This window comes from Phyllobates terribilis, unplaced genomic scaffold, assembly GCF_046119375.1.
Source record: "Phyllobates terribilis strain yellow unplaced genomic scaffold, ASM4611937v1 Scaffold_1__5_contigs__length_1240528914, whole genome shotgun sequence".
In the NCBI taxonomy this organism is placed as follows: domain Eukaryota; kingdom Metazoa; phylum Chordata; class Amphibia; order Anura; family Dendrobatidae; genus Phyllobates; species Phyllobates terribilis.
Window position 1 is genome coordinate 459,536,782 of NW_027362761.1, and position 14,000 is coordinate 459,550,781.

A 14,000-nucleotide genomic window follows, 5' to 3' on the forward strand; every position below is an offset into this window, starting at 1 on the left:
TCCTGGGTCAGCTTGCATGCACTGCTATTCTGAGGTCTAGCCACAGATTTTCAATGATGTTGAGATCAGGGGACTGTGAGGGCCATTGTAAAACCTTCAGCTTGTGCCTTTTGAGGTAGTTTATTGTGAGTTTTGACATGTGTTTAGAACCATCATCCATTTGTAGAAGCCATCCTCTTTTCAACTTCAGCTTTTTTACAGATGATATTATTCTTGCATCAAGAGTTTGTTGAAATTTCATTGAATCCATTCTTCCCTCTACCCATGAAATGTTCCCTGTGCCAGTGGCTGCAACACAACCCCAAAGCATGATTGATCCACCCCCATGCTTAATGGTTGGCAAGATGTTCTTTTCCTGAAATTCTGTGCCCTTTTTGTCTCCACACGTACCTTTGATCATTGTGGCCAAAGAGTTCTATTTTACCCTCATCGGTCCACAGGACTGGTTTCCAAAATGCATCATGCTTGTTTAGATGTTCTTTTGCATACTTCCGACGCTGAATTTCACGGTGAGGATGCAGGAGAATTTTTCTTCTGATGACTCTTCCACGAAGGCCATATTTGTGCAGGTGTCTCTGAACAGTAGGACAATGTATCACAACTCCAGAGTCTGCTAAATCTTTCTGAATGTATTTTGCAGTCAAGCAGGGGGTGGAGGGAGGCTGGGTTTGATTTACCTCTCTAGCAATCCTGCGAGCAGCTGTCACTGGAACTTTGCTTGGTCTTCCAGACCTTATTTTGACCTCCACTGTTCCTGTTAACTGCCATTTATTAATTACATTTCAAACTGAGGAAAGGGCAACTTGAAAACGCTTTGCTATCGTCTTATACCCTTTTCCTGCATTGTGAGCCTCCACCATTTTCAGAGTGCTAGGCAGCTGCTTAGAAGAACCCATGGCTGCTGTTTTTTGGCACAAGGTTACAAGAGGCTGAGTTTTTATAAAGCTGGGAAATTTGCAACACCTGGCCTCTCCTAATGATAGTGAACAAGCCATAACCCTAACAGGCTAATTAAGGTCTGAAACCTTGGTCAAAGTTATCTGAGCATACAAATCTTTAACATTAGCCCTTTTAGAGACCATTTCATTTTCAACTTGCTTAACTGTTCACAATAAAAGTAATTTTGACAAGGGGTGCCCAAACTTTTTGGACCATGAATTAAGCCTTCTCTCCTCCACACCTGGACATTGGAAAGAAGAAAGTCCAGCATATATATCCTATATCTATTTATTGTAGCTATGTTGATTTTTCAGCGAGGAGCGAGGACTACTCGGCCAGTGCTCGATTGGAGTACCAAGATCGCTAGCTAGTTTAGCGGTGCGACAGAGGTCGGCTATGCTGAATGGTGTATTTTATATATTAGTGCAAGTGCATATTTATGTGCTTGTTCTATAGTCAGCATACATAGTGCCTTTCTTTTTAGCAAGAGTGCCACTAAGTATGTTGCTTTAGATTTGACATATATAGTCACGTTTTGGATTTGGACTGAAGAGTTCCTTTAAAACATAACTCTAGATACTGATACTACTCATTTCTATACCCTTCTTCAAGAAGCACTCCCATCAAAACATTTTTCCTCTTAATATATTGCAATCATATTATATAGCACTGTATACTTACAATTGCTCATTTTGCCCTTCTAACCAGTAAATTCTTCTCTTCTCTCCATGCCATGTAGAAACATGAAGTCTCTTTTCCCTGCAAAAATAATTTGCCTCTAACTCCTGACCCAGATGCCATCTCCTCCCCCTTGCCAGGGACTTTTGCAGTGACTTATGACTCATGCCGGGAAAATGTACCTCCTGTTTCTACATAGAGCTTAGAAGGATTCAGATAGTGAGTTTTTTAATCACGTGATGTCATAGACCTAATGGAAGAGGGAAGAAATAACTGGGTAGGAAGGCAAAATGAGCAATTCTAAGTGCACAGTGCTATATAATATGATGATTGCAATATATTAAAAAATAGAAATTTTGATGGGAGGAGTGCTTCATTAACTATCAGGCGCTGTCACAGACAATGCCCTGATGCAAGTGTTGGTTCCAAGACGTTGTCTTCAGCGGTGACCAGGAGAAGAGAGAATAGAGGAGTCCGTTCTTTACGAGGAGATCCTGGAAGAGATAGCAACTATATAGCTATATATAGCAATACCCTTGTGGAAGCTTTTATGGAGGGCATATTGTTTTTTGTTTTGTTTTTTTTAACCCCTTAACGACCACCGTAACGCATTTTCACAGCGGTCATTAAGGGTACTTATTCCTCAGCGCCGTGAAAATGCGACGCTGAGGAATAAGTAAATAGCGCCGCCCGGCGGCGGCAATTCCTGCGGGTGTCAGCTGTGTGTGACAGCTGACACCCTGCAGTATCGGCCCCGGCCGGTCTCGATGCTGATCAACCCCTTAAATACTGCTGTCAATCATGACAGCGGTATTTATGTTGTTACAAGGGGGTCTTGCGACCCCCTTAGTAACCATTGGACACCGCGATGAGAATCGCAGGTCCCGATGGTTACCATGGTACCCTGAGATCATGTGATGATCCCAGGGTATGGTGGCCTGTGAGAGCCAGCAATAAGAGACTCACTGACAGGTCTCATGCACTGCAGTACAGAGGTACTGCAGTGTATGAGATCAGCAATAAAAGTGAAACTCACACATGTCCCACAGTGGGACTTAGTGAAAAAGTATAAACAAAAAACACAAAAGTTCACACAAATCACTAAAATCCGTTTCGCTGCTCAAAACGCAGAGTTTGTGATAAAACAAAAATAAATGAAAAAAAACATACCCATAATAGGTATCGCCACGTCCGGAACAGCCCGCTCTGTAAAATGGTAACGTTATTTAGTGCGTTTGGCGATTGCCGTAAAAATAAAAAACACGCTGAAAATGACGCTTTTTCATCATACTGACTCATAAAAAAGTGAATAAAAAGCGATCAAAAAGTCACGCGTAAAAAAAAGTTATATAAAGAAAAACGCCAAACCGTCCCGCAAAAAAACAAGTCCTAATATGGCTCATTCGGCAAAAAATTTAAAAAAAGTTACAGCTCTCAGAATGCGATGATGCTAAATCAAATTCTTTTTTGTAAAATACTGTTTTCAGTCTGTACAAATAGCAAAGCATAAAATATATATATAATATCGCTGTAATCATTCTGACCGGACAAACAAACCGGTCTTATCACTTTTACCGCACGGCGCAAGATAAAATAAAAAACAATAACTTTATTGCTGGTTTTTGTTTATTCTGTGTCTGAAAAATCTGAATAAAAAGCGATCAAAAACTATTATGCGCCCCAAAATGGTACCAAAAAAAAAAAAATGCAACTCGTTCTGCAAAAAAATAAGCCCTCATACAGGTCTGTTCACCAAAAAATAAAGTTACAGCTCTTAGAATATGGAGATGAAAAGAACTACTTTTTATAAAAAAAATAAAGTATATAAATCTGGTACCGCTGTAATCGCATCAACCCGAAGAATAAATCCGCCTTATCACTTATACCACTTGGTGAACCACGAAAAAATAAAAATAAGAACTATTCTGGTACAGCTGTCTATATCTTCATTCTTCCTCAAAAAATCAGAATAAGGCTCAGCTCACATTTATCCTGCGCACAGTTGAGCGCTTACACCGGGGTTTCCGTGTACATTCACCAAATCCGCAAATCAGACAAAAAACCCAGATGGAGGCACTCACTTATGAGGCCGATGGAGTCCCTTTGGACTGGTCTCTGTTCCGGCAGCGTACCATCATTTTAGGCTTTTTTAGCGCACAAGTGTGGACGAACACAGATCTGTGTGCGCCTAAAAAGATGGAGACCACCGGAGCAGACGGCAAACGGGCTCCAGACTGTCTCCATCTGCCTCTTTGAGGAGGGTGGTTCTGTTGGGGGGTTTCATCTGAATCCCATTTTTGTGGGATTTACACGGAAGCCCCGACACAAGTGCTCAGCGTAGAACACAAGAATGTGATCCAGCCTTATTCTGGAAGCAATCGAAAATTTATGTACCCCAAAATGTTACCAATAAAACCCCTAATTTATCCCACACAAAAGCAGCCCCCTCTGAGATCCGTCATCTGTCACTGGGACTATAGGGGGTCCCATATTACTGGTAGAACAAAGACTCTGCAAAAGCAACATGGCTCCCACCCCCTCAAATAAAATCCAGTGAATTCTGCGCTCCCAAATCCAAATGTGCCCTCTTTCTGAGCCCAACTGTGCCTAAACCGCAGTAAGCAGCCACGTTTGGCATTATTGTAGTGGGGAGAGCTCTTAGTTTACGGAGTGTGTGTCATTAGGAGAAATGTATGGGGGCACTACACTTTATGGGGGCACAATGTATGGGCACTAAACTGGCATAATAATAAAGCCTGGTGTGGATGTTATGTAATAGTCACTGCAGCAGTAGATAAATTCATTGAGATGTGTAATTTCTACAATGGGGTCACTTTTTGGGTTTTTCTGCTGTTCTGGCACCTTAGGGGCTCCGCAAATGTCGCCCACAAACTATTCTACCAAAATCTATGCTCCAAAAGCAAATAGTGCTCCTTCCTTCTCAGCCCTGACGTGTGGCCTAACAGTAATTTCTGATGACCTATGGGGCATCATCGTGTTTGGGAGAAATAGCATAACAAATTATGGGGTCCATTTTCTTCTATTATCCATTGCAAAAAATAAAAATCTGGGGCTAAAACTACATTTTTGTGAAAAAAAATGAAAATTTTCCGTATGACCACCTAATGTTATCAAATTCTGTGTAGTAGCTGTTGGCTCAAAGTGCTTACTATACCTCTGGATAAAATCCTTGAGTGGTGTAGTTTCCAAAATGGGGCAACTTGTCGGGGTTTTCCACTGTTTAGGCACATCAGGGGCTCTCTAAATATGACATGACACCCGCAGACCATTTCATCAAAGTCTGCGTTCCCAACATCACTCCTTCCTTTCCAAGCCCTGCAGAGCACCCAAACAATAGTTTTCCCCTACATATAGGATATGTCCGTACTCAAAAGCAATTGCACAACAAATTTTGGGATCCATTTTCTCCTGTTACCCTTGTGAAAATAAAAAAATTGGGGCTACAGTACATTTTTGTGGAAAACAATTATTTCTTAATTTCACGACTCTACGTTATAAACTTCTGTGAAGCACCTGGCGGTTCAAGGTGCTCACCACACATCTTGATATGATCCCTGTGAGGTCTTGTTTCCAAAATGGGGTCACTGTTTCCACTGTTTAGGCACCTCAGGGGCTCCCCAAACGCAAAATAGCGTCCACTAATTATTCAAGCAAATTTTACATTCAAATGGCGCTGCTTCCCTTCAGAACCCTGCCGTGCACCCAAACAGTGGTTTTTCCCTCACATATGAGGCATCGGCTTACTCAGGAGGAATTTCACAACAAATTTTGTGGTCCATTTTCTCTCATTATCCTTGTGAAAATAAAAAAAATTGGGTCTGAAGTAAATATTTTGTGAAAAAAAGGTAAATGTTCATTTTTTCCTTCCACGTTGCCTCAGTTCCTGTAAAGCACGTGAAGGGTTAATAAAGTTCTTGAATGTGCTTTTGAGCACCTAGAGGGGTGCAGTTTTTAGAATGGTGTCATTTTTGGGTATTTTCTGTCATAACGACCCCTCAAAGTCACTTCAAATGTGATGTGGTCCCTAAAAAAAATGGTTTTGTAAATTTTGTTGGAAAAATGAGAAATCGCTGGTCAACTTTTAACCCTCATAGCGCCCTAATAAAAAAAAAAATTAGGTTCCAAAATTGTGCTGATGTAAAGTAGACGTATGGGAAATGTTATTTATTAGCTATTTTGTGTGACATATCTCTCTGATTTAAGGGCATGAAAATTCAAAGTTTGAAAATTGCTAAATATTCAATATTTTCGCCAAATTTTAGTTTTTTTCACAAGTAAACGCAAGTCTTATCAAAGAAATTTAACCAATATCATGAAGTACAATATGTCACGAAAAAATAATCTCAGAATCAGTGGGATCCATTGAAGCGTTCCAGAGTTATTAAAGTGACAGTGGTCAGAATTGTAAAAATTGGCCTGGTCATTAAGGACATAGTTGGATCCGTCCTTAAGGGGGTTAAAGAAAAAAATAGGAATTATTCCTACCGTTAATTACGGTTCCAGGAGTCCATCATAACCTCACGACAGGAGTTAAGTCCTCTGTTCCTCTAGGGACAGGAAACACATGAGAGGTTAAAGCCCCCCCCCCCCCCCCCTCATCACACCCTCAGGGTTTGTACTAATCATTTAAACCAGGATGGATGCAACTCTATTTTATTATATACATATACCAATGTTACATTCACATTAGTGTCAAGAACAAGGGCGGGAAATACGGTGCAGTTATGATGGACTCCTGGAAACTTAATTAACGGTAGTAATAATTCCTATGTTACCAGTACGTCCATCATAACGGCACGACAGGAGACATACCAAATCAAAAAATGGAACATTTAGGGCGGGACTACTGCCTGAAGGACTTTACGGCCATAGGCTAATTGTTGACTGGACAATACATCCAATTTATAATGTTTACTAAATGTGGATATATTGGCCCAGGTTGCTGCCTGACAAATTTGGCCCACTGATGCTCCTGTTTTCTCCGCCCAAGAAGCGGAGATTGCCCGAGTAGAATGAGCTTTAAGAGAAATTGGTGGATCCTTCCCTTCTGATTCATATGCGAGGGCGATAGTCCTTGTTAACCACCTTGCAAGGGTCGGCTTAGAAGCTTTTTTGCCTTTATTCACACCCAAGAATTGTAGAAACAGGTTTGAGTCCTTCCTCCAGGGAGCTGTGACTTCTATATACCGAATAACTGTCCTCCTGACATCCAAGGTATGGAAGAATTTTTCCTTTTCATTTTTGGGAAACTGGCAGAAAGATGGCAGTATTATTTCTTGATTCAGGTTAGTACTGGACACCACCTTAGGATGAAAGGAGGGATCCAGTTTAAGAACCAATCTGTCCTCCGGGATCTTGAGGTATGGGTCCAGAACTGAGAGAGCCTGGATCTCACCTACCCGCTTCTCTGTGGTAACTGCCACAAGAAAGGCTGATTTCATAGAAAGCAGGTCTACTGATGTTTCTTCCAGGGGTTCAAAGGGAGACTTACATAAAGCTGTCAACACAAGGTTCAGATCCCACGCTGGTACCAGACTCCTTATCGTAGGTCTTAAAGGAGAAGTTGCTTTTATGAACCTTGATATCTATGGGTGGTCTATCAGGGAGTAGTCCAAGAAAGTACTTAGGGCCGAGATTTGAACTTTTAACGTATTTGGTCTCAGACCCTTATCGAACCCCTGTTGGAGGAAATCCAGTATCTTTGGAACATTAGGGCGTGAAGAATTTCCCACAGACTCACCTACAAAGGTACAGAACTGTCTCCAGATTCTAGAATAGATGGCTGACGTTACTGGTTTTCTACAGGCTTGGAGAGTTGTAATCACTCGATGAGAAAGGCCCTTAGAGGCTAGGATCCGCCTCTCAGGTTCCATGCTGTCAGCTGGAGGAATTGGATGTTCGGATGTAACAAGGGACCCTGCGATTGAAGATCTTCTCTGGCTGGGAGCCTGAATGGGAGATCCACCGACATCCGGTGTAGCAGAGGAAACCAGCTCTTTTTGGGCCAGTAAGGCGCTATCAGGATAAGAGCTCCCCTCTCCTGTTGGATTTTCTTTAGTACTCTTGAGATGAGAGGGACTGGAGGAAAGGCGTACACCAGTTTTGTTCCCCATGATTGAGAAAGGGCATCTATTCCTTCTGGGCTGTCGGCTGGGTTCAAGGAGAAAAAGCGCTGCAGCTTCCTGTTTTTCCTGGTCGCGAACAGGTCTATAGACAGGGTGCCCCACTGTTGAATGATTTGATGAAAAACATCTGGATTTAGTTCCCAGTCTGAGGGCCCAACTCTCGTTCTGCTGAGAAAATCTGCTACCACATTTTCGGATCCCCTTAGATGAATAGCTGATATTGAAAGAACATTTCTCTCTGCCCAGTGGAAAATTCTTGCCGCCAAGGATTGCAACCATTTTCCTCTTGGACCTCCTTGTCGACGAAGAAACAAGACGGTAGTGCTGTTGTCTGAGAAAACTTTTACGTGGTTTCCTCTGATCAAATGTTGACATCTTTGAAGAGATTCCCAGACTGCCATAAGCTCCCTGAAATTTGACGACCTGAGTTGTATCTCTTTGGGCCACATCCCTTGTAGATATCTGTTTCCTATGCTTGCTCCCCGGCCCTTTTGGCTGGCATCCGTATGGATCTGGATTGAAGGAAGAAGGATCCAGTCTACTGCATTTTCTAAGTTCGAGGGGACTGTCCCACCAGGAAAGAGTTTTTTAGCTCCCTTGACAGTCTCATTTTTTTTGTCTAATCCTGACGGTTGTCTGTTCCAAACTGACAGGATCGACTTCTGCAATGGTCTTGAACGGGCCTGTGCCCATTTTACGCTGGGGATGCATGAAGTCATCAAGCCTAAGATCCGCATGGCGTATCTGATTGAGGTAGTTTTTCGCATTTTGAAGTTGTAAATTTCCAGTTTTATTTTTTCTCTTTTCTCCTGGGGCAAGGAGGACTTTTGAAGACTGGAGTCTAAAAGTACCCCTAGAAATACTTTTGTAGTACTTGGATGGAGGCTTGACTTCTCCCAATTAATGTTCCACCCCAAATATTCCAATGTTTTGATCGTATGCTCTTGTTGACTGAGAAGAAAAGACTGACTCTGCCACCAACAATATATCGTCCAGGTAAGGGATGATTACAGTCCCCTGTGTTCTTAAGAAGGCCGCTACTTCTGTCATAACCTTTGTGAATATTCGGGGGGCCGAGGACATACCGAAGGGTAGGCAAGTGAACTGAAAGTGGTGTACTGTGTCCTCTTGCTCTAGAGCGAACCTTAGGTATTGCTGGTGACTTGGGTGAATTGGAACATGGTAATATGCATCCTTGAGGTCTAGGGTGCACATTACCGATCCCTTCTCTATCAATGGAATGCTGGTTTTTATAGTTTCCATTTTGAACCTTTTGTATTCCACCCACTTGTTTAGGGGCTTGAGGTTTATAACCGTATGGCTTTTGCCTGAGGGTTTTAACACCGAGAAGAGGGAGGAATAATGGTCTAAACCCTGCTCTGAAGGGGGGACCTCTTTTACTACGTGTAGGGATTGAAGGGCTAATATATCCTGCCATAGACTTCTGAGATCTACGGGGGAGCGAGGACGAGTGATTTGGAAGCGACGAGGGGGAGTATGGGAGAAGTCTATTTTGTAACCTTCCCCTAAGGAACGTAGGATCCATTGATTTTTTGTAATGGACGCCCACTTGTCCTGAAAGAAACGAAGCCTGCCCCCTACTCCAATGGCTTCATGGTCTAGCTGGTGCTCCAGATGTAACCTGATCTGCTTTGTCCTTTCCTCCCTTTCTGTAAGACCATCTCCCAGTCTTACCCTTACCCCTGTAATCACATTTAGGGGACCGACGGGTTCCACGAAAGGGCCGGTATCTTTTAACTCTATCCTCGGGAAATCCTTTTTTCTTGTCGGATGCTCTTTCTAGGATCTCGTCCAACACTGGACCAAAGACTCGAGCACCCGAAAAGGGAATTGAGCACAGTTTATTCTTTGAGTGGCTATCCCCAACCACGTTTTTAGCCATATTGCCCGTCTAGCGGTATTAGATAGTACACTACATCTAGCTGCGAATCTGACCGATTCGGCCGAGGCATCAGCCATGAATTGAGTTGCCAGCTTTAACATGGGAAGAGAGTCTGATAGCATTTCTACAGGTGAGTCGGACCTAATTTGATCTGACAGCTCGTCCAACCAAAGGCACATGGATCTTGCCACTGAAGTGGCAGCGATATTTGATTTGATTATGGCTGCTGAGGCTTCCCAACTGCTCTTGAGCATGCTCTCTGCCTTCCTATCCATTGCGTCCTTGAGGCAAGACGAATTCTCAAAGGGGATGGATGTTTTTTTAGCCACTTTCGCTATTGGGACATCTACTTTAGGGATTTCCTCCCAAAGTTTGATGTACTCCGGATTGAAAGACGGGATTTAAAGTCTCTTGGCACAATGAGTCTTTTCTCCACTTCTTCCCATTCCTCCATAATCATTGATTTTAAATGCTCATTTACAGGGAACACTCAGTTTTCAGACCTGCGAACATTTCATCTTGTCTGGAATGGGAGACCTGAGTGTCCTCCAAGTTCATAGTATGCCTAACGGACTTTAATAGTTCATCCGTATGTTCTGTAGAGAAGATATATTTCTTTCTCTCTTGTGAGAGTAACTGAGAGAAGCGATCCTCATCTTCTTCTAGACTGTGCTCTGATGCAGAGTCTGAATATTCTCCTTCCTCAGACACCTCTTCCATCTCCCACCTAGGTCTTTTCTGGCGAGGAGAGGGTTGAATTACTTGGGGTGACGGCTGTGTACGGGAAGGCATGAGGCTCGAGACTGTACTCTGGACCTCCTCACGGATCATAGATCTTATATCCGTCAAAAAGGAAGCTTTTTCTTCCTTTAAGACCTCGGCTATGCAATTTTTACACAGCCGCTTTTTATACGAGTCCTGAAGCTTTGTGTTACAGTCTACACATCGTCTTGATTTTTTGGAAGAAGATCCAGACCTCTGGGTTCCCTATCCTAATCCATAAATAAATAATAAAAAAAAAAAAAAGGACACAGGAGATTTACTATAAAGACCTGTCCTAGATTACTCTGATTTAACCAAGAGAAGGGCCTAAGGCTGTACTCACACTGCCCAGGGACTCTGAAGGGGCCTCTGACCATGTAGGATTGAATTCCATGGTGTCAGAGTGTGTGTGGCTGAGGTGTACCCTTTTATAGGGTCTTACCTGATCCAGGTGGTAGCCACGCCCCCAACTATATCCATTCTTAATGCCCTGGAGGCTCACCACCGCCTCCGGGCACCTGTGCGTTCTGGGCGCCGGAAGGAGAAGCCCATGAGGCGTGCGCTCCACCCTGGAACGCACGCCGGCCCAAAGCGGATGTCCGCCTTCCTGTCTCCGCCTCCTGGCCGGAAGTTACACAGCGATCCTCCATGGAGCGCACGCCGGCCCTTCAAAACAATGCCGGCGGGTCAGTGCAACGCTCAGAGCCCCCAGTCCGGGGGATACAGCGGCTTTCTGGCTGAGGGATCCCGCAGTGGAGTATCAGCGAAGAGCCTCTGGACCGAAGGAAGGGGAAAGTTTTCAGACCCCCCCCCCCCCCCGATCCCCCTGGCTCTCAGGTAACTTCGATCTTCAGAGAACCTCTCCATAGCATCCTGCTAGGGACAGGAAAAACACTGAGGGTGTGATGAGGGGGGGGGGCTTTAACCTCTCATGTGTTTCCTGTCCCTAGAGGAACAGAGGACTTAACTACTGTCGTGCCGTTATGATGGACATACTGGTAAAATACAAATTATATATATTACCCAGAGTTTATGTTGTGATGTAACATTTTGTTCAGAACTCAATATACCATACTTTGCTTTTCATCGGTGTTTCCCATATAGTACGGTAAAAATTTCATGGTTCCTCGCAGTTCTTGTTTCAATGCCAATAAGTAGCTCTGTTCTTCCCCTTCTAGTAAAGAAGACGGTTTGAAGTCTGTGTGCTAGAATCAGCAGAAACAACATCAAGCATTTAGCTTACAAGGGACAACATAGCATTCATGAATATACAGATATTATTATACCTAGTAATGTATAGTGCACATTCCTATAACTCCGCAATCAATACCAAGAAAATCGTCCTGACTATATGAACCAGTTTGGATCCATAAGGAGGGAGCAGCATGCATTTCCTACCATCCACCCATCATCATAGACCACAACAAAGACCTGAAAGGGTCTCTGTCCTAATGCAGAATTGAACAGAAATACACCTCCCACCTTTGCCTTGATTGTAATTATTCTCTCTTTTAGGTCTCGTTCAGATGTTTGATTTTTTTTGCGCAAGAGAAAATCGGATTGATTATTCTGATAAGAGTTTGATCAGAATGTGGTACGAGTGTCATCCGATTTTCTCGTACTTGGAGAAATTTATAAAAAACAAATTTCTCCACCTTCTCCATTCTGACAGTCTGTGAAAAAAATTCGGCCCTCACTTGGATGTAATCTGAGTGCAGTCCGTTTTTTTTTCATGGACCCATTGACTTTCATTGCTGATTTTGATCCAAGCACACGCACTTAGTCCAAGGGGGAAAAAAAAAAATCAGACATGTGACTGGCCCCATAAGCAAGAGTGCCATCCATGAAAATCATAGATAGCATTCGTACGCAAAAAACAGCCGGCCGCATGAGGCCTTTGAAAACCATAGCATTAACAACACTACTGCAGCACTTACCGGGTACAGGGGCATGGGCTGTGATTGAGTCTCTGGGAGAGCATCACCCCTTGAAAAGCCAATTGCTTGCAGGTCAAATGTAAAGTTTGACCCTCGCCCTCTTCCTTTACCAGCCATACCTGTTAAAAAAAAACAAAATCAGTGGTGATGATTATAATTATATGACAACCTTTTAAAATATTGTCATTATTATATTATTACTACTTTAGGAGTGTATAAATAAGCAAAAAAAGAAAGTAATGATACAGCCGAAAGAATCACATCCAGCGCTGGTATCTTTATTAACTTTATGTTTAGGGATCCAATGGTTGGATTGCACAAACTGGAGACTGTATTTGTATGCTAAGACCACCCCACAGAAAGCCGGACCATCCCCACACCAAGACGACCTCTAAATACATGGGCTATTGTCATTGAAATCTGCAACACAGATCTGATAAAACTGCAACAAATATAATGTGATGTTTTTTGATTCTTTTTAATAAGCTTCTCAGGTTTATTGGTTTATTGGTGCTACTTTACAAAATACATTGCTGTTTGGCATAACCATTTTTTTTTTGCTGGAATTTGCTACCAAAATCCACCAAGGGGTGCCCATGTAACTTGGATTAGGGTCGACCAAATGGTTGTTCAGCCAACAGCTATTTTTCCTGATTCACCCCTACATGCGCAAGCCTGACCAAGCATGCATGTGTTTTTAATGGGAAGAGGGGAGTAATCTGCTGCTAAACACCTCTGTTAGGAGCTTATCTCCTGGAAGAAGAAAAGGATCCAGTGTCGTAGTTTAAGGTTAAAGGGGTCGTCTACTACTAGGACAATCCCCTCTCAATCTGAATGTTTGCCTCCATTAAAATAGCACTTACAGTTAGGTCCATATATATTTGGACAGAGACAACATTTTTCTAATTTTGGTTCTAGACATTACCACAATGAATTTTAAATAAAACAATTCAGATGCAGTTGAAGATCAGACTTTCAGCTTTCATTTGAGGGTATCCACATTAAAATTGGATGAAGGGTTTAGGGGATTCAGTTCCTTAATATGTGCCACCCTGTTTTTAAAGGGACCAAAAGTAATTGGACAATTGACTCCAAGGCTATTTCATGGACAGGTGTGGGCAATCCCTTGGTTATGTCATTCTCAATTAAGCAGATAAAAGGCTTGGAGTTGATTTGAGGTGTGGTGCTTGCATTTGGGTGGTTTTGCTGTGAAGTAAACATGCGGTCAAAGGAGCTCTCCATGCAGGTGAAACAAGCCATCCTTAAGCTGCAAAAAACAGAAAAAGCCCATCCGAGAAATTGCTACAATATTAGGAGTGGCAAAATCTACAGTTTGGTACATCCTGAGAAAGAAAGAAAGCACTGGTGAACTCATCAATGCAAAAAGACCTGGGCACCCACGGAAGACAACAGTGGTGGATGATCGCAGAATAATCTCCATGGTGAAGAGAAACCCCTTCACAACAGCCAACCAAGTGAACAACACTCTCCAGGAGGTAGGCGTATCAATATCCTAATCTACCATAAAGAGAAGACTGCATGAAAGTAAATACAGAGGGTTCACTGCACAGTGCAAGCCACTCATAAGCATCAAGAATAAAAAAGTTAGACTGGACTTTGCTAAAAAACATCTAA

General features: G+C 42.8%; 1 protein-coding gene across 1 annotated transcript in view; it reads right to left on the bottom strand.

Moving 5' to 3' along the window:
• The window catches only part of POLR3G (RNA polymerase III subunit G), a 65,697-nt gene that overhangs the window by 20,434 nt on the left and 31,263 nt on the right, over positions 1-14,000 (bottom strand). Inside the window, exons 3-4 of the mRNA XM_073678687.1 lie at positions 12,366-12,484; positions 11,504-11,633 (exon numbers count right to left, since the gene is read on the bottom strand). Coding sequence (XP_073534788.1) covers positions 11,504-11,633; positions 12,366-12,484 — 249 coding nt within the window. The remainder of the gene's footprint in view (positions 1-11,503; positions 11,634-12,365; positions 12,485-14,000) is intronic.